Source organism: Eublepharis macularius, chromosome 9, assembly GCF_028583425.1.
Source record: "Eublepharis macularius isolate TG4126 chromosome 9, MPM_Emac_v1.0, whole genome shotgun sequence".
NCBI lineage: Eukaryota > Metazoa > Chordata > Lepidosauria > Squamata > Eublepharidae > Eublepharis > Eublepharis macularius.
The window spans coordinates 41997172-42024722 of NC_072798.1; the positions used below are offsets into that span (position 1 = coordinate 41997172).

Genomic DNA, 27551 nt, shown 5'->3' on the forward strand with positions numbered 1-27551 from the left:
AACCAGCACCATATCTGGAGGTTGGCAATGTGTATCAGTACAATGAACACTATGAGGTCTAAGAACTTTTGAGTCTGTAGTGCCAACTGACAGGGTTGGCATATGAACGTAGATGACATGTAGATAATACAAGCCTTATCTTCAGGAAAGAATGCCTTTCTAGTTATGAGAGGCAAACAATGCCTCAATCAATTGTAAATTCCTCATATGAGTAGATGCCTTTTTTTGATTCCTTGGTTTGACTTGTCAGAACCTGAAGAATTCTCCATCTGTGCTCTTTGACTGAAGAAACAGGATTCTAAGTTCTTAAGAAAATTAACATATTGAAAACAATTTTATTTGTATTAAAATAGTATTCTAGTAGCTGCATTGCAGAAGATATGTTATGAAGCTGGTTTCTGAGGAAGATGAGTAAAGATGTCAGTTTCTCTTTACAAGCCAAGCTTTTCAAATACAAATGCAGAAACATTTCTAGTACTTGATGTTGGAAAAGTACATCCAAATGTTGTAAAATGCAAGTATTTCTAGGTATTTAACTAAAAATAAACTAATATATTCTGAAGATCTAAACCTAAATGAATTAACAGGCTTGTTTCAAACCTGTAGATCTTCAGTTTTAAAGGACACTGCATTACTGAGTAAGATATACAGCAAACTAAATAACAATGTTTAATTAAGCCTACCTGCAGATATTGTAATTGCTGGGTAAGACAACGAAATAACACTGAATGCTTCAATAATATTCTAAATTATAACTAAATATACACATGTGCCACTATGCTCTAATTCAGAAGTCTCCAAACCTTTCTGAGCACTACATGGGCACCACAAAATGGCTGACACAGGAGACAGAATCAAACACAAATCTTCCCTCCTTGCTTTGGAAAAGAATCACATAGCAACTGCTTTGCACACAGGAAACTGCTTTATTCAGATTCAGACCATCGGTCTGTAATGGAAAGCACAAAGAAAGGAACGGAAGAAACAGAAGGAGAGTAAAAAAATTTGAAGAAATACCTAAAGGGGAAGGGAGAAAGAAGGGGATGTCAAACAAACAAAGGAATTCCCTAAGGGTGGCAGGGAGAAAGAGAAGAGGAATACATGAAAAGGAAAGCCTGGGGAGGGGGCAGAGAAAGGGAATAAGAAGGAATGAAGGAAAGCCTGAGGAGAGAAACAGAACTACACACTAAGGAAAGTTCAGGCACTGATCACTTCTCCCAATCTATCAGAGGCTGCAGCTGCTACAGCAGCAGTGGAAATCCCTTTCATTTCACTGAAGGCCTGACTTACAATTAAGGTTTCAACGTCTCCTTCTATGGTGGGAGACCTCCTTCCACCCACTAACTCTTCCCAATGGGCAGTAGGAGAAAAATGGGAGTGGAAAGAAATGTCCTGGCATGATGACATCGCTGGAAGTGACATCAGTGCATCACTGGAGACACTCAAAACATGATGACTGTATGCTAGAGCATCTCCGACAAGGCACTACCCCCATGTTAGTGTCCCACTGGTTGTCATCCTCATGCTGGCAAACCCACTTACAATGGACTTCTCCACTTTTTGAAATGCACTGCAGGCGCCATGGCACCCAAGCACACCATTCTGGAGAACACTGCCCTCATTATATTACAAAGACATTTATTCTGAGTGTTCTCTCTAAAAAAACTAGTGTCTTCTTGATGATTAACGTGATTTAATGTCCCTTTAATAGGGGCCATATCCTAGCACAGGTGTAAAGTATTTATTAGGTAAAGGTAAAGGTAGTCCCCTGTGCAAGCACCGAGTCATTACTGACCCATGGAGGAACGTCACATCACAATGTTTTCTTGACAGACTTCTTGTTACGGGGTGGTTTGCCATTGCCTTCCCCAGTCATCTACACTGTACCCCCAGGAAACTGGGTACTCATTTTACCGACCTTGGAAAGATGGAAGGCTGAGTCAACCTTGAGCCAGCTACTTGAACCCGGCTTCTGCCAGGATCGAACTTGTGTCATGAGCAGAGCTTAGGCTGCAGTACTGCAGCTTACCACTCTGCACCATGGGGTTCCTTCCAAAGTATTTATTACCTTAGTGTTATTCTCAGCAGTACTGTTGGTTGTCATCAGAGCCTGGGAGTAGCTTTCCTTGAGGAGTGGTCCCTATAGCCAACAGAGATGCTAAGAAACTGTTTACTGTGTGGTACATCTGAATATTTTTATGAATGTCTTCATACTGTTGTCTGATACGCTATTACATGGTGTCAGAAGTTATGGATACGGATTTTTTACAACCTCCACTTGTGTTGTAAGGTAATTTGGCTGAAAAGTGGAAGCACTGGGACCAAGTTTTTTTACTATATTTTACAGCAGCTGGAGTGATAATGTATCTAAGAAACGGCAAGTAGGTATTTTGTTGAACTGTGTGGGAGAGGCAGCCTTGTCAATTTATAATACATTTTTCCTGATGGAGAACCAAAACATATTGAAGAAATTCTTGAACAATTTAAGAAATATTGCACTCCTCGGAAGAATGTGATATCTGAACGTTATTCTTTTTGGAATCATTTATGGAGACATGACGCTACCATCGAACAGTTTGTATCTGAACTTAAACTTAAAGCCAGCAGCTGTGAATTTGGATCTGCCACTAATGAGATGGTCAGAGATAAAATTGTTTTTAGTGCAACAGACAAGTTAAAGGAAATACTTTTGAAGGAGCCTGACCTTACTCTTGCAAAAGTAGTTGAGATATGTCAATTGGCTGAAGTAAAAATAACGCAGCTGCAAACCATGGCATCTTTTTCCAAACAGCTGTATGAGGCATCGGTGATAGATAAGGATTGTGAGCAGATTCCAGTCTAGGTACTTGGACACAGGAAGTCACATTCTGAATGTAGACACAAGTTTGCTAGAGATAAAGAATGTTTAGAATATCGTATTGTGCATAAGCTTCAAAAATGTCCAGCATTTGGAAAGAATTGTTGTAAGTGTGTGTGTGGGGGGGGGAAATCACTATGCCAAATTGTGTAATGTACCACTGATAAGTTGCAACAAAGGTCAACAAAGATACCAAGTTCATTATTTGGACTTTAAGAAGTTTGTACAAAGGAATGTTGTCTCACAATGCTGTTGGACTTTAAGAAGTTTGTACAAAGGAATGTTGTCTCACAATGCTGTTGATTCTGATATAAATCAAGCCCCTGGGTGGTATGCTGATATAAATTTAAGAGGACACTCAGAAAAGGTTAAATTGGATACAGGGGCTGAAGCAAATATTTTGCCACTTAAAATATTTAATGATTTGCCATGCCAGAAAGCATTAATTAAAAGTGACACAGCTCTTGTAGCTTACGTGGAACATGGATAAAGCCTTTGGGGACTATTGTCCTTGAAGTTATACTTCAAAGGGGAAGCTAGAATAATGTTTTATGTAACAGATATATTGATTATCCCACTGTTGGGTACGGTAGCTTGTCAGATCCTGAATTTGGTTCGTTGGGTTGATGTTATACATCCAGTTGAACTTTTGTCATGGGAACAGTTGTTTGCAATGTATTCTGCTGTTTTTGAGGAAGTTATTATTTTCTTTTGTTACCATTTGAACTGCAATCTTTCAGTGAAGTATTTTGGTAGAAAAATGAGGAAGATTTTGGGCATATAAAAGGAGTATATATCATAGCTGATGATATGATCATAGCAGCAAAAACTACTGAGGAGCATGATCAGATTTTACATTAAGTTAAGGAAACAGCAATGACTAAGAACATCAAATTTAATAAGGAAAAGATTCAATTTAAGGTTGACTTTGTAATGTATATGGGCCATATAGTGATTACCCAAGGTGTGCAATGAGATGATGATAAAATGAAGGCTATTCAAGAAATGCCACCTCCACAGAATAGACAAGGTTTCTCAGATTCTTGGGATCTGTGCAATATCTATCAAAGTATATTCCATGGGAGGCGGAACTTACTGCGCTGTTAAGAAATTTGTTGAAAAAACGTATCATTTCACTGGCTGCTAGAGCATCAGAAGGCCTCTGAAATGCATTTTAGAAATAACATGTTCATCATTTGTATAAAGAGCTATTTCAAATTCAGTTTTAGATTTCTCAGAGTCATAATGACTTGTCTAATTTAAATCTCTCCAGAATTTGCATATATGGAAACCACAGACAGGCATGCTCTTCTGCTGCAAAGTCCTCTCTTGATTTAATTTTAACTTGGTCCTGAGAGAATTCCAATAAATCCTGATAAGTTAACCATATAGGTGGACTAACCATTTTCCTTCTAAAATGAGTTTCTTGTGACAACAGCAAGAGAGGTATTTTCGAACAAAACCTAAGTTTGTATTTATTCCATACTCTCAGGATTGCACGCCTTACATAATGATTATTATACTCTGCATTGGATTTAACTTTGTCATACCACAGATACCCATGCCACCCAAATTTTAGATCATGCCCTTCCAGGTCCAGTAATCGTCTATTTTTTAACAGTATCCATTCCTTCATCCAAACCAAACAGCCGCAAAATATAATCTCAAATCTGGGAGGCCCAAGCCTCCTCTTTGCATCCTGTAGAACCTTAAATTTAACCCTTGGCTTTTTGCCTTGTCATATAAATCTTGACATATCCTTCTGCCACTGCTTATATGGTACCTCCGTTGTCAATACAGGAATTGTCTGAAATACGAATAACATTCTAGGTAAGACATTCATTTTAATTGTAGCTATTCTTCCCAACAGCGATAATCGAATTTTATCCCATCTTAGCATATCCCTTTTAATTTCTTTCCAAGTCTTAACAAAGTTATTTTGGAATAACATACAGTTCATATTTGACAAAGTAATACCCAAGTATTTTAACTTTTTCTCAACTTTAAACCCTGTTTTGCTCTCAAGTTTCATTTGATCTTGTATTTTCATATTTTTAGTTAAGACTTTGGTTTTCTGCTTATTAACTGTGAGGCCCCGCCCCGCCGGCAGCGCCTCCCCCTCGTTCTGCCGTCCTCCGGGCTACCACCAGGGGGAGGTTGAGGGTGCTCCCTCTGCCTCAGACTAGATAGGGGCAGTGGTTTGGGCACCAGAGTCTGCCTCCTATCTGCTGCTCTGGAAGTCTCTCGCACTCTCTCTCTGACCAACCTTCCAACCAGCCTTCTCCTCCCCGGTGTCATCGGGAGCTTCCCTCTTATAGTCCCTCCTGGCTCTGCCCCCTGGCTCTCCCCTAATCCCCTCTCCAGAACCACCCGTCCCTGGCACCGACACCTGGCTGCTCCCACCTGGTTGGGCCAAATGCTCCTCCATCACCCCCTCCTCCCCTGCCATTGCCTCTGAGCTTGATTCTCCCCTCCCCCGCCCTTCACCAATCCCCAGCGTCCCTTCAGACTGGGGAGCCCTCCCAGGAGCCATCCAGCCAACCCAGCGCTGGGACGACTCGCCCGGTGTCCCTCCCCTCACCTGCCCCAGCTGGGCCCTCCCCCTGCCGGCGTTCAGCCGCCCCCGCCCCCGGGATGCTGCCTGGGGCGGCCGCGGCGGCGGCCGCGCTGCTCCTTCCCTCCTGCTGCTTCTCTCCCCCCAACCCGCCGCCGCCGCGAGCCGCGGCGGCGGCAGGGCCGGCCGCCCCAGCAGCGGCGGCGGGCCCGGCCGGCCCGGCGGCGGCCGCGGCGCCGGCAGGCCCGGCCGTCCCGGCCGCGACGGCTGCGGTAGGCCCCGCGGTCCCGGCGGCGGCAGGCCCGGCGCCGGGGAAGCGTTGGGTGGTTGGCGTCTCCGGGCCCGCCGCCGCGGGTCCTGGGGTAAGCGGGGGTGCTTGGCGGGGGCAGGGGGGTTGGCCACGAGCCCCCTGGGGGTCCGTCGGGGCGGGGGGTAGGGCCCAGTCTGGGGTGGGCGAGGCCCACTCCGGACATTAACCTTAAAACCAGTCACTACACCAAATTCTTTCAACTTTGTCATTAGAGTTTCAATTCTGTTCAAAGGGTCCTCCAAAATCAACACCAAGTCATCTGCAAAGGCTCTCAGTTTGTAGTTCTCCTGTTTCACCTTAACACTTTGAATTCTCTCATCTTGTCTTATGTCCCTATTCAAAACTTCAAGCATCAGTATAAATAACAAAGGTGACAATGGGCAACCTTGTCTTGTGCCTCTTTGTATTCCACATGGTTTGGTTAACTCTCCATTCATGACTATCCGTGCAGTCTGGGTTGTATAAATCAACTTAGTTCATTTAATAAAATTGTCCCCAAAGTCCATATCTTCCAATATCTTAAACAAAAATTTCCAGTTTAAGTTGTCAAAGGCCTTCTCGGCGTCTAGGAAAATAAAAGCCTTGTCTTTCATTACGTTTTTCTAAATATTCCAGGATATCCAATACTGTTCTTACATTGTCCTTTAGATGCTTCCTAGGTAGGAATCCATTTTGGTCTTCATGAATAATGTCCCATAGGATACTTTTAAGTCTTCCTGCCAAGATCAATGCAAACAGCTTATAGTCATTATTTAATAGTGATATTGGCCTGTAGTTTCTCGTCAGTGTGTGATCTTGTCTATCTTTTGGAATAAGTGTTATGTTGACTTCCTTCCATGAGTCCGGCATTTTCCCTCCCTCTAAAATAGAATTCATCGTCTTTTGTAAAGGCTGAAGAAGTTCATTCTCAAAACACTTATAGTAGCTACTTGGGAGGCCATTTGTTCCAGGAGCTTTTCCCAACTTAACTCTTTTTTATGGCTTCTCCCACTTCTCTTACTGTTATAGGTCCATTCATAATTTGTCTTTGTTGTTCCGTGATCTTAGGTAATTTCTGTTTATTAACATATTCATCTATTTTTTCCACTGACACATCACAACTCATACAGATTTGTATAGTACTGATAGAATGCCTTTTATATATCAGCTGTGTCTGTTAGTGCCTTATCTGCCTCTTGTATTTTCAATATCATTCTCTTTTCTCTCTCTCAATTTATAAGCCAACCATTTTCCTGGCTTATTTGCATATTCAAATGTTCTTTGCTTAGCATAATTCAATTTAATTTCCATTTCTCTTGACATTATCATCGATAGTTGTTGTTGAAAGATCTTGTTATGTTGCAATATATTAGTATTTCCAGGAGTTCTCTTGAGTTCTTCCTCTTTGCTCTTTATCGCCTCCAAAATACGTTGCTTTTTCTCTTGGTTCTTTGTTCTCAATTGAACATTATATTGAATTAGGTAACCTCTATATGTTTTACTTGCATGCCAGACCATTCTCATATCTGTACACCTTTATTTAAGTTTAATTCAAAATATTATTTTAGTTTATTTTTAAAGTCTTTGATAGACCCTTCATTTTGTGACAGAGCTTCATTTAATCTCCACCTAAAGGTACCCCTTTCCCCCCTATAAGTCATGGATATTGGGTTATGATCTGAAAATGTCTTGGGTAGGACCTCTATTTTAACCACCTTGGTGGCAATGTCTCTTGATGTCAAAATCATATCTGTTCTTGAGAAAGAGCTATGTCTTTCTGAAAAAAAAGTATACTCTCTTGCATTACCATTTTTCTGTGTCCACAAATCAATTAGACCTAAATTGTCCTTTAGATCAAAAAAGGCTTTAGGTGGTTTACCCTCGTTCATCTTAATGTTTCACAGAGCATCTATATAGCTTTGGATCGAACACTCCATTCCAGTTCCCCATCAAACAATAGATTTCATATGCTAGATCTGTTAAACAATCCCCATTTTTTAAATAAAATCCAGTTTTATTCTCATTTGGAGCGTAAAGACCCACCACAATGTTTTTGTCCCCTGTACATCAATTTCTACGGCCACATATCTTCCATACTCATCACTCATTATCAATTTAGGCTTTAAATGTGGCTTGATGTATAAAGCAATTCCATTCTTCTTTTTGGTATCTGCTGCTATAAATTCTTCACCGAAAATTTTATGTCAGAAATTTTATATCTTTTCTCCCAATATGAGTTTCTTGCAAACAAATCAAATCATATTTTAGTTTCTTTAATTAGTGAAAAATTTTCTTCCTTTTTGGGGCTGAATTTGCTCCATTAATATTCCATGTTTTTGTAATCCATAGTGCTGTGAGATTTCAAAATTTAATATAATGGGGGGGGGCTCCCAATAAATGTAAAAGTAAAGAGCAGAGTTAAGTATGGGCATCCACTTCCTCCTCTTCTTTGCTCTGCTCCAATTGATGCCTATATTTTTCAAGAAAGTCTCTGGCTTTATGTACTGAATTCAGTCTAAATCTTTGCCCTTGAAATGTAAAAATCACACCTTCTGGAGTATCCCATTGAAAAGCAATATTTTTGTTTTAGCTTTTCCACCAGAAAGCTATAATCCTTGCATTTACGCAGAAATCGGATGGGAATTTCTTTCAAAACTATAATCTGGGCACCATCAATTATTAATTTTATGATATAGCGCTGTTGTAGAATTTTCTCCTTCACTCTTCTTCTTACAAAGTAGACCTGCACATCCCTTGGGAGCTTTCTCATTTTAGCAAATTTAGAGTTAATTCTGTATATTCAATCCATTTCCATTTGCATTGCATCCTGATCCCAGTCCAAAAACTCCACCAAAGCCACAGTAATTTTGTCTACAATATCCTCACAATCTTCTGGGATTGATCTAAACCTCAGGGCAAATTCTTTTCTTGCATTTGTAACAGTGCCAAGCTGTCTAATTGTTTTTCAATCAAAATATCATGAGAATCTACTTTGTTTTCTATTGTCTCAACTTTCTGCTTAATTTGATTCACTTCTACAGAAACTTGTTTCATAGATCAGTCCAATTTTTGAACTTGCCCTGTCATTTGATCTCTCAAAGCAACAATCCTTTTGTCTATTTGTTTCTCAAGGGAGTCCATTTGGCCCCCAAATTCTTCCCCAACTCATCCATCTTATCAGCCATTTGTTGAAAATGCTTCTGAAATTGTTCAATTTCTGGAAGATCTAGAGATCCACAGCAAGTTTTTTTTGTTGTTGTCATACTTTGTAGCTATTTCTGTAGTTGCCAGAAGGTGCCACAGGGTGGCAGTAGACGTCTAAAATTCTCTTAGTAGTGTCTCTCCTTCACTATAGCAACTGTATCTCTTCCGAGTCCCATTTCCATAGCAACAGAAAGAAAACATTAACACAGTCCAGGTGTTCCTTATCTTGTATAGCCAAAACAAACAGTTGTTTTCCCAGTTTCACTTTCCCAGCTTAACTGTTCCTTTACTAAGCAATGCTTTTAATTGCAAAAGTACTTTCCTCCTAAAATGTCCAAATATACATTAATAAATCTTGAAAAAACATTCAGTCTTTAGACTTTTCACTTCTCAAGTCTAAAAATCCTCCGAAAAGCTGGAATAAGAAAGATTTATTCAAACATCCTTTATATCTCCTTTAAAAAAGGGTCTCTCCTCAAAGGATGTTATCTCATTGTCTTGGAGAAAATCTCTCTTCATTAACTTAAATTAGTCTCTTCTAACATCAAGAAATGAGGAGTGGAAAGCTTGGTGTCAATTATCGACTCCAGCACTGCTATGAGTGAAGATAACTTTCCCAGATTCCAAATGCTATAGGAGGGACCAATGCCAAAACCTCTGTCTCAGCAAAAAAGCCCCCCTGGCAAGCAGTCGTAGGAATGCAGATGGGATAAACTCATGATCTGTCTTTTGATCCAAGCAGATATTCGAGTGGAAAAACTTCTGTATAAACTTTTGTTGAGGTTTGAGACGGAAGAAGAGCAAGTAAAAGAATGATTAAATGGGCAAAAAATTGTGGACACGATATATTAATGGAGCAATGGGAAAATATGTGGACAAGAGGGCTGAAATTTATATTAAGCTCCAGTATTAAAGAAATTTACAAAATGATGTATCGTTGGTATCACTCCTGAAAAACTGGCTAGAATGTATAAGGGGGCATCAAATGTATGTTGGAAATGTGCCAAACAAGAAGGGACATTTTTTCATATGTAGTGGACATGTAAGAAAGCAAAGAGCTTTTGGTTGCAGATACAATAATCAATTCAGAAGATTTTGAAGATTAAACTTCATCTGAAACCAGAGACTCTTCTATTGGGAATAACGGACAGCCAGTTGGAAAAAAGCTTTAGAACAACACTGTTTTTATACTTTATTACCGTGGCAAGAGGACTTTATGCATAAAAGTAGAAAACTACAACATTGCCTACAGTGGAGGAATGGTTGACAAAAGTTTTGGAGTTTGAGTCAATGGCAAAACTTACTGCATTGATTAGAGAAAGGATATTAGTTAACTTCTTGACTGAACAGAAACTTAAAAGACTTTTTGCATGAAATGGATAAGGATTTAATGACATCTACATTTTTGGATTAAGAAACATGAACAATAGAAAAAAGAGGGCTTTTATGACTAACCTAGAATAAGTGTGACTCTAGAAATGATCTATACTTGTTGCGGAGAAAATCGGAACTCAACCTGTAGTATAATCTAGTTTTTTTGTTTGTTTTCTTTTCCCTTTCCCTTTTAATTATATAGATGTATGTATTGTTAGTGTGTCATGTTTAGAATTGTGTTTTTTCTTATTCTCTATGTTTATTGTTTATTATGTTATGGTGTATAGTTTATAGTTTTAAAAGAAAAGACCTCTGAAATGGTTAAACAGTTATTGTTATTACAAAGTCAGTAGTTGTGCATCAAAGAATGTCCTGGGAGCATGTTTTGCTTCAGGAGAATAGGCCAGTTTCCTATGCCCTGAGGTCACTTAGTTGATCAGAACAAAATTATGCTCAAACAGAGGTACTGGCTGTATTGTATGCAATGAGAAAATTCCATAAATATGTGTTTGGCAAGTTTGTTTTAGTTCAGACTGATCATAAACCACTAGAATTTTTAAAAAGCCAATTGGTAGGACTCCTGCTCGCTTCCAAAGTATGCTTTCACAGCTTCAGAGATAGGAACTTAACATTGTGTATACCCCAGGGAAGTATATGTATCTTGCTGATACATTATCACGAACTACTGTGGACCCTCCTGTAAGTGACGATGAATCAGTAGGAGAGAGATAAGTACATGAATTGAGTACAATAGCTATGCATCCAGAAGGAACAGCTACTATACAGGAAGCAACAAGTCAAGATTGTCAACTTCAAGTGGTGGTAGCTCTTACAAGGCAAGGATGGTCACAGCACTTGAGAAATGTTCCACTTGTGGCAAAGCCATTTTGGTCTGTGAAGCATTCCTTATGCTGTGAAGACGGTATTCTTTATGTGGGTTATTCTTTGTCTCAAAGGCAAAATACATTGTTCCAACTTTATGAGTTGCATCAGGGTACGCAGAGAACTGAAGCTAGGGCAACAGGATTGACGTATTAGCCTGGTATGTGTAATGATATTGAAATAGTGGTTGGAAACTGTTCTGTGTATGCGTGTTGAGCATCAAAAAATTAAAAGAAGCCACTTATACCACACAAGACTCCTGAATTACCGTGGGGAAAAGTGGGTGTAGATATTTTTGAATATGGTTCCTCACCATTCGTTCTTGTGGTAGACTACTTTCCAAAATATCCAGAAGTATTGAGCTTACTTGATAAGACTACAAGAGCTGTGATTGCTAAACTTAAGGCTGTGTTTGCTTGGCCTGGCATTCCTAAGATAATATGCCTTTTGCAAGTCAAGAATTTCAGCAGTTCGCTCAGGATTGGGGATTTGAATAATGGCTTAGTAGTCCAGGGTACCCACAAGCAAATGGAAAGGTTGAAGTAATAGCTCATTCCTTAAAACAGTTTATTAAAAAGGCAGAAGATGCACATATTTGGCACTATTGGAATATTATAACACACCTGTTACTGGAATTTTGTATTCACCAGCTCAGATGTTGATGGGCAGAATGTAAGAAATAAACTGCCAGTAATGACTGATGTACTGTGCCCTAAAATATCCATTGGCGTGCAAGAAGATCTTCAGAAAGTTCAGGATAAACAAAAATATTTTTATGATCGGACAGCAAAATTTAAGCCGTTAAACAAGATGGATGGGTTCCTTTCTTCTATTTTTAGCACTTATCGAGGCACCCATTAAAGATTCCCCTTTCCCAACCATTGTTCAATATGGCAGTAGAATCTTTGGTGGAAGCAATCTGCCAGTCTGCAGGTATTAAAGGAATAAGGATTGGAGAAGAGCATAAAATTGCGCTATATGCAGATGATATGGTTAAGTATATGACTTCGCCCGAAACATCTTTGGAAGCCATTCAGAAGCTGTTAATTGAGTATGGTACTATATCAGGGTTTAAGATTAATCAGATGTCTGAAATGTTTCCGATTCACCTTATTTCTCCCACTATACAATATCTGAAATATAAATTCCCTTTCTGATGGATTACTAAATCTTGGAGATATCTAGGAATTCAAATTCCACTGAAGTTAGGAAATCCATTAAAGATTAATTTTGAGAAATTATATTGAGATGATGCGGAAGTCTGAGGTTTGGAATAAACGATTTTTTAATTGGGCAGAGAGAATCTCAATTGTTAAAAGTTTTGTTCTTCCTAAATTTAATTTTTTTAAATTCTATTCTCATTGAGATATCCAGGTATAAACTGCAACAGCGGCAAATATCAATTAATAGATTCTTGTGATCATACAAAAAAGCCAGGATTAGGTTCAGCATTATGAATAGATCAATCAGGACTTAGTGAGATCAAAAATAGCTCTGGGAATCTCACCCGTTTCACCCTTTGTTGCTCAGAAGTGGGTTCCCCCTGAGCAGGAACTTAAAGCCTTCCATTCTTGGGATAATAAACAAATGGATTATATTTTGGATTGGCTTAAGTCAGGCGTATACATTACTAAGGAGGAAGCTGAAAATAAGTTGGAGCACTCTTTGGGGTGGTTTCAATACTTTCAGATAAGAGACCTCTTTCATAAATTAAACAAATCAGGAGAGCTTTTTAGGGCACTTACTAAATTTGAAGAAATTATTCATATGGAGGAGAAGAAACAAAGATATATGTTCCTTATTGTATAAATCATTATGTGATCTAGATAACGGGAAAAAGAATTGGGGAAAGCTATTTCTCCAGAGGAATGGATCAGAATTTGGAACTCATCCTCAAGGTCCTGGCCCCAACCTGGTGGAACTCTCTGTCTGAGGACACTCGGGCCCACCAGGATCTTGTGTCATTTAGGCAGGCCTGTAAGACAGAGATGTTCCGCCAGGCATATGGTGGAGGCTAATTTTAGCCCATCATTGCTGAGCCTTCCACCAGTCTCCCTCTACAAGGGGTATGGAAAGTCCACTGATGCTGGTTGCCCCGAAAGGGGTACAGTATTTTATCTGTTGCTGTTTTTATGATTGATTTTAAGTTGTATTTTAATCAATGTTGTACCCCGCCCTGAGCCCGCTTGTGGGGAGGGTGGGTTAAAAATAAATATCCAAAATATATAACACCCATTTTCAATTTTTCAAACCATTTACATTCTTGTATTATACTCCATTACAATTGAGTAAGATAACAAAAACCTATAATCAATTTTATTGGAAAAACTGTAATCAAATAGGTTATTTACACATTTGGTGGTCTTGTTCTGTTATTCAAGCATTTTGGACGGAGCAAATTGAAAGGGTGTCAAATTTTGCAGTACCATTTACCCCAGAATTTTTGTTAGATCTTTGGTCCTCTTCTGCTGTCTCTAAACAGCAGAAGAATCTGATCTCCTTATTGACAGCTACTGCCAGACTCACTATAGCTGCTGGATGGAAATCACCTTTCCCTCCATCTCGCTGGGGCAAGAGAAACTTTGGTACAACTATGTTATGGGTAGAATTACAAATAATTCTTTTTTTTTTTTTGAGACTGATAAATTTCTCCCTTCAAGGGTATGAAGATATATGGGCTCCTGTGGTACGTTATTTAAATTACCAAGAAGTTATATCTTCAAGTTGGGAACGACTTCTGATAATATAAGGGGGAATTTGGTTATTAGGATGTTAGGATGCTACTTATTAGGATGTTCTCTGATGGCAGAAATGCCTTGTTTAGAGAAGTGACAAGGACTGCTCCTACAAATTGTACCCTCCTGGAAGGGTTTAAATTAAACTTTTTGAAATTAATACAAGTCCCATGTTATGGCACCTTTCTATGGACTGATATCAGCCAATCATCTAAATAAGGGTATATCGAGCATCCCTGTGTTCTGAGGTAGGCGACTATGAAATGCCATGCATTTCATAAAGACCCTAGAGGCTGCAGCCAATCCACACAGTAGAACCTGGTATTGGTAAACATGTCCTTCAAATGTAAGCCTTAGAAATTTCCTATGAGAATGGATGGAAATGTGAAAATACGCATCCTTCAGATGCAATACAGCAAAGCAAGAGTTGGGGGGAAGTTATTGTAACACCATGTTAAGGGTCACCATTCTAAATCTGTGTACTCCAACATATTTGTTTAAATTTCTTATGTCTAATATGGGTCTGAAGCACCCATCCTTTTTCTAGACCAGGAAAAACCTGGAATAAAACTCCAGTTGGGATTCAGATGCAGGGATTTGCTGAACTGCCCCTTTCTCTAATAATGCTCTCAGTTCTATGGCCAGAGCAGGTGAAAAGTCCTGTATAAATTTTGGAGGAAGACTCAGAAGCAGTCAACTGTCAAACTCAACTTTATAACCATATTCAACTATCTCCAACATGAATAAATCTGAGGTGATAAGGCCCCATGCTAAACAAAAAAGGTGAGTCTATCACCGAATACTACACACTGTTGCTGTTCTAGTTAGAACTGCTTTGGATTCTGAGTCTGATCTTTGTTAGAGGACAGGTGCGTACCCTGCCTTAGTTTATATGGTGGCTTCTGTCTTTAACATTGCCCTTGGTTAACTGGGACTGAGTGGCTCTGACGATACTGATATAGTTGGTATCTGTGATAACGCCCTCTATACGACTGATCAATTGTCTATAGGGAAGTCTTGATTCTGACTGTTGGCTCAGTGGCAGGATCCCATAAGACCTCGTGGTCTGTCAATCCTTTCACTTATGCGAGAGGTAGTAATCAGTTTTTATGGAGAACAGTGTTTGGCCCTCAAACAGTAAGTCCTCCACTCTGCTCCGTATTTCTATACGTAAGGCTGTTGAATGAAGTCACGCATGCCTCCTAAGCACTATAGCCTTTGCCAACGCTCTAGCGGATGAATTGATCATGTTCCTGCCCGCATTGAAGTGCTGTCTGGATAGCCTCAATGCCTCTTCCTGGATCACTTTTATTAACATTCTCTGTTCCTCTAGCAGATGGTTATTGTTTGCCGCCATCTTGTTCCAGAGGAAAATTTGGTAAGCCCCCAAATAGCTACATAATTCACAATCTTTATAATAAGAGTTGCCAAAATATAAGTTTTTTTGGATGAAGGCGACACAGATGCTGGTTTCTCACATAGAGAAGACATCTACAAATCCCTCCATCATAGGGAAGACAGTATTGGCTGGGTTCCCAGAGTATAAATGCTAGCATATTTTATCCTTTGTCTTAGGATCCACAATGGAGTAGAGAGTGCACTCAAGTCATAGCTGATTTATGGCGACCCCTGGTAGGGTTTTCGTGGCAAGAGACTAACAGAGGTGGTTTGCCATTGCCTGCCTCTGCAACCCTGGTCTTCGTTGGAGGTCTCCCATCCAATTACTAACCAAGGCCAACCCCGCTTAGCTTCTGAGATCAGGCTCCCCTGGGCTATCCAGGTCAGGGCAGGATCCAAGGATGACACATCAACGTCCAGCAATTTGGTCATATGACACATCTGTTCACCATATAGGCAAAAGTTGTTGGTACGTGAGACCGAGATCATGAGACTGAACATCCCTTGTTCACTGACTTATCAGGGGAAGGGTCAGATGGTAAGCTGTGGCTTGTTCACTCTGATAAGCTTCAGGGTCCAACTCAGACTATAGGAATGCCATAGAAGATTTAGGGATGATGTGTTGGTGTCGATGCGATTTAGGATCTGCCTTTGAAGACAGATCTGACCAACTCTTCCCTGAATGGTTCTCCCACATCATCATCATAAGCTTGGGGGGGGCATAGGTATCTATGGTATGACAAAGTTAAGGCAATGTAGAGTTTAGTAATTATGATGTAAGGCGTGCCATTTTGAGAGTATGGAATAAATACAAACCTAGGTTTTATTCAAAAATACCCCTTTGGTTGTCGTCGCAGGAAACTCATTTTAGACGGGAAATGGTGAGTCCAACTAAATGGTTAACTTATCATGATTTGTTGGAATTTTCTCAAGGTCAAGTTAAAATTAAATCAAGAGAGGATTTAGCAGCAGAAGGGCATGTTTGCCAGTGGTTTCCCAATATGCAAATCTTGGAGAGATTTAAACTAGATAAGAGTCAATATGACTTTGAGCAATCTAAAACTGAATTTGAAATTGCACTCTGTACAAATGATGAACATGTTATTTTTAAAATGTATCAACTTCTGTTAAGGTTTGAGACAGAAGAAGAGCAAGTAAAAGAATGTATGATTAAATGAGCAAATAATTGTGGATATGACATATTAATGAAGCAGTGGGAAAATATGTGGACAAGGGAGTTGAAATTTACATTAAGCTCTAGTATCAAAGAAAATTTCTACAAGATGATGTATCATTGGTATATGACCCTGAAAAACTTGCTAGAATGTATAAGGATGCTTCAAATGTATGTTGGAAATGTGCTAAACAAGAAGGGACATTTTGTCATATGTGGTGGACATGTAAGAAAGCAAAGAGTTTCTGGTTGCAGATACAATCATCGATTCAGAAGATTAAAATCCAGTTGAAACCAGAGACTTTTTTGTTGGGAATAATGGACAGCCAACTGGAAAGAAGCTTTGGAACTTTGTTTTTATATTTGATTATGGCAGCAAGAGTACTCTATGCACAAAAGTGGAAAACTCCAACATTGCCTACAGTGAAGGAATGGTGGATAAAAGTGTAGGAGTTTGTGTCAATGGCAAAACTTACTTCACCAATTAGGGAAAAGACATTAGTTGCATTTTTGACTGAATGGAAACCATTTATAGACTTTTTACATGAAATGGATAATGAGAACTTGATGACATCTGGATTTATGGATTAAAAATCATGAACAATAGAAAAAAGAGGGCTCTTATGTTTAACTTAGAATAAGTGAGACTCTGAAAATGATCTATATTTGTGGTGGAGAAAATTGGAATCTGTAGTTTAGTGTAAGGGTTTCTTTTTCTTTTTTCTCACTTTTTTATGTATTGTGAGTCTACTTTTTAGAATGTTGTTTTTTATCTTCTATGTTTGTTGTCTATAGCTTTTATGTTATTGTTTAAAAATTTCATTTTAAAAAAATCATACGCTAAAGGTATTTCCTGGTGAAATCAGGATGGGCACCTGTGAGTACAGCAAGGTTGGTATGAGTCTTGCCTCTGAATCTGATGCCTTGGCATCGAATGAATTGCTCTTGGTAGCTCTCCCTCTGAAGAGGAGACTGATGGTACCAAAGGTGTGCATGGAGCCGCAACAATTTCAGCTTCACATGGTTCCCCCATATTAGTCGCCAGAAGTCTCCTTCTGTTTGGAGGAGTGATGGGACTTAGGTCTGGCTTTCTTCCTCAGTGGTTTTGAAAACTCCAACTGTGCCTCTGTCCCCTCAAATCTCTCTGTGCTTGGATCCGAATGAGCAGCCAGAGCTACATTTGTAGCACTGGCTGGCACAACTGAGGATTTCCTTGACTTTGAGTGTTATCAGATCGTAGGCATTTGAGTCGGATCCGAATGGCTTAGAGAGCCTGAGGCAGAATGATGTTGTTGGCTCTTAGGATGCTCTGATGAGCTCCAATTCTCTGAAGTCAAACTGAGTTGCTGGATCCAAGATGCCAATGGCAATTCTGAAGGGCTTGGGGCCTTCGACATCAGAGCAGATAGTGACATCAGATCTGATTGCTCAGCTAGCTCTGCAAGAGCAGAGGATTTCGCAGCTTTTGTGGAGGGTTTGGTTGATGCTGATAAAAACCCCTCCCACAATACAGCTTTGACCCTAGTGGATCTTTCTGCCAAAGCCTTTGAGGTGAAGTTCTGACAGTGTTTGTAAGAACTCACATTATGTCTTTTTCCTAGGCCGATGAGGCAAAGACAGCGCCTCTCAGTCCTTGTCATTTTGGTATTGCACTGAGTGCATTCTTTGAAAAGGGCTTTCCAGTCATTCTTACAAGATAAGGGGTGTCTTCACTTACCCTTCCCTCACTCTCACTGTTAGGCGATCAAAAAGATGGGAAGAAGCAACGAGAAGAACCTCTTAGACTGGCAGAGAAAGAGGAACTGAGGATTGGGGGTGCTGCCTCTCCCAGACCATGAGCGGTTTTGGTGGGAAATGGCCGTGCATGTGCTTGAGGGGGAGGGAGGCACCTCTTAGTGGATTAAAAGCTGCAAAACATCTCCAATTGGCAGGCCTACATGTAAGCACATTCATGTGGTACTGTACAGAAGACCGACAATGAACAGTTGTTATGTAGGCCACAGGTAAAACACTCACCTGCATAAAAATCCTGTAAGTGCCAGTCGTATTTACACATACAAAGCTGCCTTACTCTGAATCAGACTACTGTCCACTCTATTTGGCTGTGGCTTTCTAGGGTCTCAGGTAAAGGTCTTTCATGCTACGTATCACCTTATCTTTTTAGCTGGAGATGCTGAGGGTTGAACCTGGAATCTTCTGGATGAAAAGCAGAAGCTCTAACACTGAGCCATTAAGCTTCTCTATTTAAATACACTTGCCTTATGTGATCATCCAATCGTACACAGCATCAGCATATCAATATCGAAACACTTGACATCTGATATGAAACATCTATTTTGGACCTAGATTGGCATGAGCTTTTAAAGGCAGTTTGTTTCTGTTTAAGTAAAGTGGACCGTAGATGACATATTTGACATTTCTAGAAGATGAGACATTCAGTAAATTATGCAATAATTGAACTAATGGGAAAATAATACTACTGGTCCAATATGAATATAAACACAAAGCCTGGATATTTGCCAAAGCAATAAACAGAGCACTAAACAATACTACAATACATAAACAGAGATTTTAAGCCTCTCCCCTGCACTTCTCACAGAATTCTAGTCCAATAGCCTTATTCCTCATGCTTTCCAAAATTTCTATCAAATGACACGTGATCCAAGGACCAAACTGCAATCTGTAAAGATAATACTATTTCCCTGTTAGTTTCTGTATTTGTCCATTTTAAATGCCTGGTTTGCTTTCAAGTAATGACCTTCCAGTTTCCTTCCTCCCTTATCCCCAACACTGCTCCACACCTGTCCGTTACCCCCCCACTGCCCCCTCTTTCCTCAGTCTGCCCTCCCCTCTCTCCCCCACCCGCCTACCCCCTCACTTGCTGCCTGCCCCACCCTCCTGTTCCTCTCCTTGCCACTCTGTTTGCCTGCCCATCCTCCCCTTTCCCCTTGTCAGCTGGGCTACCTGTCAGCCAGGCCACCTGGCTGCCACAGACGTTCTGCAGTGACTCCCATTCCTTACTCACCTGTAGTACTGATGCCTACACTATGAGGCAGCAGCTCCAATGAAGTGTTGTGTAAGCATGCACAAAAAACACTCCTCTGATTTAAACCCACTTCCCCTCCAGATTTCAGACTTTTATGCACAACTGGAGTGTGGGGGGGTTCCCCTCAAGTTGGCTAGGACAGGACTCTTCTGTCTACATGGCACCAATCCAAAGATTTAAGTATTTGCAGACGGGGCTATGTTGACAAGATTCTTCCATTATGTTCACCTCAGCAACTGGATGACAGTACTTACCGAATGCACTTGAGATGGTCGGTGATGCACTGTGAGCTGTGGCCCTCCAGACCCCAAGGTCAGTCCATTGTTTACAACATACGCTGTCTGAGGCATTCTCACTGTCACACCTGCACAGACACCAGTAGAAAGATAATAATATACAAAAGATTGCAAAGAATAATTTTGCCTGGTGATAACTTTCTGTTAATTTACTTGCTTAAAATTATAAACAATCTTTTGTGGATACCCTTATTTAAGACTGTTAAAGCTTTCCATCCTATACAGCACAGTATATACATAGGAAACTAAAGAACAAGTATTACACAAAAAATCATAACCATATTATACAAATACTATTTCAATTCCTAGTTTGTTGTAGTGGTTAAGAGCAGCGGGAGTCTAATCTGGAGAGCCAGTTTTGATTTCCCACTCCTCCACTTGTAGCCAGCTTGGTGACCTTGGGTCAGTCACAGCTTCTCTGAGCACCCCACCCACCTCACAGAGTCATTGCTGTGCGGATAACAACACACTTTGTAAACTCCTCTGAGTGGGTGTTAAGTTGTCCTGAAGGGCAGTATATGTCTGGAGCTGGACCCGTCTGCCTTGGACTTGGCTGCCACCGATACCCCTCCGAGCCTGTGGAAGGGTGGGCTGGGCTTCCCCCCTGGGGGTCCACCACCCCACTCACCTGCTGGAGGATCGGGGAGGGCCCCAGGAGCGAAGGAGAGCTGCAGGGACAGGAGCCAGCAGGAGGAGACACCGGAGGAAATGCCACGGCTGCAAACGAACAAACAGGCGGAGCCGCAGCAGCCCTGGCAGCTAGTGGGGCCTACCAAACAGCTGAGTGGCACAGAGATGCAACCGGCAGCGGGCCCCAGCAAGCAGCAAAGCCGTACAATGATGGGGCTAGTGGGACAGACCCAGGAGTTCCCAGGGCAGGGGACAACAGGGCTGTATCCAGGCTGCCGAAGGCCGGACAAAGGGTGGGACCCAGGGAGGAGGAGCCCAAGGCCAGCAGAGGGAAAGGCCAGGGAGCTCTGAGACGGGGCGGGGGAACTGGGATACAGTGGCTCTGACCTGACTGGCTGGGAAACACAGGGGGTGGCACTCCTGTGTGAAGGGCAGGGGTTGAGCCAGCCTCAGGGAGGATTCTCAGGTGGGAAGAGAAGGGGAGAGGGGCAGGTAATGAGGGAGGAGGGCCGACTGGCTGACCCTCAGGGGGAGGGTTGGAAAGGGGTTATAAAAGTGAGAGTTCCCCAGGAAGCCGAGGAGAAGTTGGATGTGAGTTGGATTGAGAGTGTGCAGGTTCATGACCCAGTGGGCAGGAGGGAGGACTTGGTGACCTAACCCCCCCTGCCCTTTCTGTGGCTGAGGGAACTCTCCCACTGGAACCCCGGGAAGACGGCAGAGGGCGGCGACTGCGTGGTGGGCAGGGTGGCAGCTCACAAACTGGTGGAGAATGCAGGCACTGACAGGCCCGTGAGCCACCCGCTCCCACATATTCCCGCCTCTGCGGGTTGGAGTGGTAGCCGACCTCTGCTATGTCCTCCATCGCTACAGGCATCAGGCGAACCCACTGGGGAGGCTGGCGGTCCCACAAAGGCTAGTATGGATTTCACCCAGTTTGGCCAATGGCTGGCCAAACACCAGGGGCAGCTACTAAGAGAAGTGGCCCAACAGCAGTGAGAAGCTCAGGCGGCGTTGGCCCAACAACAACACGATGCACAGGTGGCCTTCGCTGGGCACTAGAAAAGACAAGTGAGAGTGCCACTGGGGCAGCGGCCCAACCCCAGAATCCCTGGATGCTGCCATTCCACCTAGCCAAGCCGGGGCCAGATGATGACATCGACGCATACTTGGATGCTTTTGAACGCACGGCTGAAGTGGCCCAGTGGCCGCGGGGACAGTGGGCCTTTATCATCAGACCATATTTAACAGGTGAGGCACAGGCAGCACTCAAGGCCCTACCCAAAGAGGAAAGCGCCAACTACGACAAGCTGAAAGCAGCTATCTTAGATCGCTATGAAATAACCACCAACACCTATAGACAGAAGTTCCGGGCCCTGATGTTCCAAAAGACAGACTGGCCCCAGATGCTCGTGGCCACTCTGGGATGCTGCCTATCAATGGCTGAAGCCTACTTCGGACGAAGGTCACTGGATTGTGGACCAGGTGATACTAGAACAATTGCTGCAGGTCATTCCCCTCTAGGCCCGGAATTGGGTGGCCTACAACACACCCACCACCCTTAAGGAGGCCACAGCCCTGTGGGAAAACGTTATGGCAGCTGAACCCAAGGACGGGCTATGCACCGAAGGTTGGACCGGTGGGGGGGTAGTGGTAAATCCCAGTGACAGTCAGAGGGGTGGACGAGCCCGAACAGGGCCATGACCGGGCAACCCTCACCCACTGCTGCAAAGCCGGACGCTGGGAGCCTCAGCCCCCGGATCCAGGGGGCCCGTCAGCACCCCCGGGCCTGGCAGGAAGACCACCTAGTCTAGCCAAGGAAATGGGCAACAAAGGGCCGTTTCACATGCGGAAAATGGGGGCACTGGAAGAAGGAATGCCCCCTCATGAAGCGTGACCTGGGCTGGGACACCACGATGCAGGTGACAACAAGGCCGCCACGGCCCTCGCCAATGGTGATCCTGGTGATGGTGGCAGGGAGACGGTTGACTGCCCTGTTGGATAGTGGGCGTTCCGTGTCTATGATCTGGTCACATCTCCTGCCCCCCTATAGTCTGCCGCACCTTCATTGCTTGTTTCCATCAGCATGTCGAGGAGTGTCCCATGGTGAGGTTCCGTCCCATGACGGCAGCGGTGACCTCCCCGAACATTTCCACACCATTTGGCAAAGAGATCCCAGGTTCGTGAAAGAACAGGAACAGGATGAGTCCCTGGAGGGCCTTCTTCGTCTGACGGCCGTGAGGGGGTAACCTGGATGCACGAAGGGCAGGTTGGCTACCATGGGTCATCCGAGACGGGGGCTGTGGTACCGACTGGTGAAGAGCCCAACAGGTGAGACCCCACAGCTGCTAGTGCTGTGCTCGTACCGCTTGGAAGTACTGAAAGCAGCGCATGACCATCCTTGGTCTGGGCACCAGGGGGCAGCCAACACTATGGCACGCATTGAAGCACACCTCTTCTGGTCTACTCTGGCCAGGAAAGTCAAGCAGTACTGTAGTATGTGCCCCATTTGCCAACGGATGTCCACACGGAACCGGCTCACGGTCCCCTGGCCCCACTGCCAGTGACTGAAGAGCCCTTTGGGCGGATCGCAATGGACTTCGTGGGGCCCCTGCCACGGACCCCCCTCCCCAAGGAGCACAATACATTCTGGTCCTGGTGGATTATGCCACTCGATTCCTGGAAGCAGTTTTAAGAGATATGAAGGCCCCGGGAGTGGCCCGGGTGCTCCTCCACTTCTTTGCCCAAGTGGGGTTGCCACAGGAAATCCTGACGGATTGCGGCAAGCCCTTCACTGCCAACCTGGCAAGACACTTGTGTCACACCCTGCACATCCGACAGATCTTCGCAAGTATTTATCATCTGCAGACAGATGGCCTGGTAGAAAGATTTAATCAGACCCTGAAGACTATGTTGCACAAGCTGGCCCGAAACAAACCTCGACAGTGGGACCTGTACTTAGACCCGCTGCTCTTTGCTATCCGGGAGACCCCCCAAGCCTCCACGGGCTTTGCACCATTTGAGCTCGTCTATGGTCAGAAACCCCGAGGGATACTGAGTCTAGTGGAGGAGCAGTGGGCACCACCCCTGTGGGTGGAGGCACAACCTGCTCCAACCTACGTTCAGGAACTGCAGAATCGCATGGAGACTGTCCGGGCAGAAGCCCGACAGCACTTGATCCAGGCCCAGCAAGCTCAGAAGACCTATTGTGACAAGAAGGCCAAGGCCAGAGAGTTCCAGGTGGGCGATAAGGTACTCGTGAATCAGCAGGTCATGGGGCTCAGCCAGGGAGACCACTGGCAGGGTCCTTATAAGATCACAAAGGTCCGAGGGCCCCTGTCCTATGAGGTTCAGTGCGGGCCTGAGGGGCGGAATCAGAAAGAGCTTCACATTAACGATCTCAGGGCCTGGCGGGAACCCGGACCCCTCCACTGCGACCTGGCTCAGGAGCTACCTGAGGGAGACCTGCCCTGGACCCCCGCAGTGACGGAGAAAGAACCAAAATTAGACGAGGAGCTGGGTGAGATACAGCGGTCTCAAGTGAAGGAGGTTCTTCAGCAGAACCCCGGGGTCTTCTCCCGCCAGCCTGGTTGGACGACGATATCGCATACCATATCCACCTTGTCTGGTAAGGTAGCCCGGGCGCCCTGGAGACCACTGCCACAGAAGAGATGGGATACCATAGCTAAGGAAGTGGAGGACATGCTATGTCTCGATGTCATCAAACCATCCCGCAGTGCCTGGAGAAGTGCAATAGTGTTGGTGGCTAAACCCGACAGGTCTGTCCGGTTCTGTGTGGATTATTGACAAGTCAATGCAATCGCCACCTTTGATGTATACCCCATGCCGAGATCGGACATTCTCATTGACCAGCTGGGAACGGGGCAATACCTTTCAGCTCTTGATCTTACTAAGGGCTATTGGCAAGTGCCCATGGCGCCAGCTGATCGGGAGAAGACGGCCTTCGCCATGGCCCAGGGGCTATTACAGTTCAATGTAATGCCCTTTGGGTTGCACGGGGTGGCAGCTACTTTCCAACGGCTGGTTGACCAAGTGTTAGCTCATTGCCAGGAGTTCTCTCGTGCTTACATTGACGATATAATAATATTTAGCCCAGATTGGCAGTCAGGCCTACAGCATCTAGACACAGTCCTAAAAGCCCTGGTGGCTGCTTGACTATGAGCTAACCCACAGAAAAGTCGAATCGGCTTCCGGGAGTTGACTTACCTTGGCTACCAGGTTGGCTGGGGAATACTCTGCCCAGTACCCGAGAAAGTAACCTTAGAACCTTAGAACAGAGCCCCCGAACACGGACCAAATGGCAGATGTGAAGGTTCCTAGGGCTGGTGGGGTACTACAGCAAGTTTATTCCCCACTTTGCCAGCCGAGCCAGCCCTCTGTCCAATTGCCTGAGAAAGGACCAACCGGCAGTGATCCAGTACCCCCAACGGATTCGAGCCTTTGAAAGCCTCCGGGGGGCACTCTCCCGTGCCCCTGTACTTCGCAACCCCGACTTTGAGCGGCCTCTCCTAGTCTAGACGGATGTCTCAGATGTAGGGCTGGGGGCTGTCCTATCTCAAGTGGTGGAGGGGCAGGAATACCCCATGCTGTTCCTCAGCAGGAAGCTACAACTGGCAGAAATCGAATATGCAACGGTAGAAAAGGAGGCACTAGCAGTGAAGTGGGCCGTGGGTACCTTACAGTTCTATCTCACCAACAACCCCTTCACCTTGGTCACAGACCACAGCCCCCTCCTCTGGATGTCCCGAATGAAAGAGCACAATCCCCGTATCCTCAGATGGTACCTTTCTTTGCTCCCTTTTAGCTTCACTCTACGACATCGGCCAGGACGACTCCATGTGAATGTGGATAACATGTTGCGGATCCACGAAGACTCCACCAGCATGATAAAAATTAACCCCAGAGGGTGTGTGTGTTCGGAGCTGGAGCTGGACTTGGCCGCCACCGATACCCCTCCGAGCCCATGGAAGGGTGGGCTGGGCTTCCCCCCTGGGGGTCCACCACCCCACTCATATGCTGGAGGGTCGGGGAGGGCCCCGGGAGCGAAGAAGAGCCTCAGGGACAGGAGCCAGCAGGAGGAGACACCAGAGGAAATGCCGTGGCTGCAAATGAACAAGCAGGCGGAGCCGCAGCAGCCCTGGCAGCTGGTGGGGCCTGCCAAACAGCTGAGTGGCACAGGGATGCAACCAGCAGCGGGCCCCAGCAAGTGGCAAATCCGCATGACGACGGGGCTAGTGGGACAGACCCAGGAGTTCCCAGGGCAGGGGACAGCGGGGCTGCATCCAGGCTGCCGAAGGCCAGACAAAGGGTGGGACCCAGGGAGGAGGAGCCCAAGGCCAGCAGAGGGAAAGGCCAGGAAGCTCTGAGAGGGGGCGGGGGAACTGGGATACAGTGGCTCTGGCCTGACTGGCTGGGAAACACGGGGTGGCACTCCTGTGTGAAGGGCAGGGGTTGAGCCAGCCTCAGGGAGGATTCTTAGGTGGGAAGAGAAGGGGAGAGGGGCAGGTAATGAGGGATGAGGGCCGATTGGCTGACCCTCAGGGGGAGGGTTGGAAAGGGGTTATAAAAGTGAGTGTTCCCCAGGAAGCCGAGGAGGAGAAGTTGGGTGTGAGTTGGATTGAGAGAGTGTGCAGGTTCATGACCCAGAGGGCAGGAGGGAGGATTTGGTGACCTAACCACTCCCCCTACCCTTTCTGAGGCTGAGGGAACTCTCCCACTGGAACCCCGGGAAGATGGTGGAGGGCGGCGAGCGCGTAGTGGGCGGGGCAGAAGCTCACAGTACATAAATAGAATGTTTTGTTGGTTATTATTACTATTATTATTATTACTACATTAAATCATCTCCAACATGGTACAGCATTTATTTGAATAAATTTGGCTTTCTTTTCTGCAAAAAATGCTATCATGTACTTGTCCAATTCCAAAAAGATCTGTTGCTTCCTTTCTGAAGAAGACAGAACAGTACACTTACTAAAGAATCTCTGAATAAACCTCTTTTAAAGCAATGCATTAAAACAAATAAAGGACAAATATCCTTCACCATCTTTTGACAGTAAATAATGGTGTGAATCTAGCATGACCTTAGTGGATTTATCATCAAGGAAGGCCAAAGATATTGTTGAAAAGCTAAGAGAGTTGTAAATAATTCCACTATTTCTGTACCGATGATTGCTAATAGCAATTTGGGCTTACAGTTCATCCAGCTGCGAAAAAAAGTTTATTCTTCTTTTGGCAGCAGGCAGGATCATCAAAACCTGACATCCTAACTGGAGGGGAGAACTCTTCTAGTTTCAGAAAAAAGCTTCAGTGGGAAAGCTTTTAAAAGTGAAGTAAAAAGCCCTAGTTAAAACTGCAAATGTGCCCTAATGTGAGTGAAACAAGCATCAAAAAACAAAAAACGTATTGATGAATATGGTAGATATGCCTAGTCTCCTGCTTGCTAAAGAGAAGGAAACCTCACAACTAAACCTAGCTTCCAATTTTTGTTTAGCCTACATGAAAGCAGTAGCATCAAATATCCATACATCCTAGCATGGGAAACAAGACATGAAAACTTACAAAACTTGATGCAGAACCTCCCATTCAAGAACGCATCCATGGAACAAGCATGTCAATTCCACAATCCCTGACCGAACTATTAGGAAGGTACTGATACTGAGGGAAATCCGCTGAGTAGACTATATTAACAGACATTGTCCCTTTGATCCACGGGCTGCAGTAATGCACTGATCTGCTGAGTGAATTTAGTGACCTTGATCTCCTGGGAGCCAGTCTTACAACACACAAATAGGCTACAGAAATACGTGAATTCCTATGATATCTTAATGCAGATGTAGAGGCATGCCTAGCTTACACCATAATGTCTCTTTATGAACAAAAGGGGTGGGGCACACAGATAAGATCCCAGCCAAGAACTTGTGAATACTAGGATGACTAAGGGTTTCTGAAGAGCATCTTCCCTCTGAAAGGAGAGGAAACCAGGTTGCTACAGTTAGTGATGAGCTATCACTGATGAGGCCATCGTTCTAGAGGAGATCTTCATCACATGTAGGTTTGAATCTGTTATGAAGGCAGCAATCCATTACAGAATAATT

At 43.9% G+C, this 27551-nt stretch overlaps 1 protein-coding gene across 5 annotated transcripts in view; it reads right to left on the minus strand.

Moving 5' to 3' along the window:
* ATF7IP (activating transcription factor 7 interacting protein) overlaps nt 1–27551 on the minus strand; it is a 187320-nt gene that overhangs the window by 17765 nt on the left and 142004 nt on the right. For all 5 annotated transcript variants that reach the window (XM_054988342.1, XM_054988344.1, XM_054988341.1 and 2 more), the window contains one exon: nt 19768–19877. In XM_054988342.1, coding sequence (XP_054844317.1) covers nt 19768–19877 — 110 coding nt within the window. The remainder of the gene's footprint in view (nt 1–19767; nt 19878–27551) is intronic.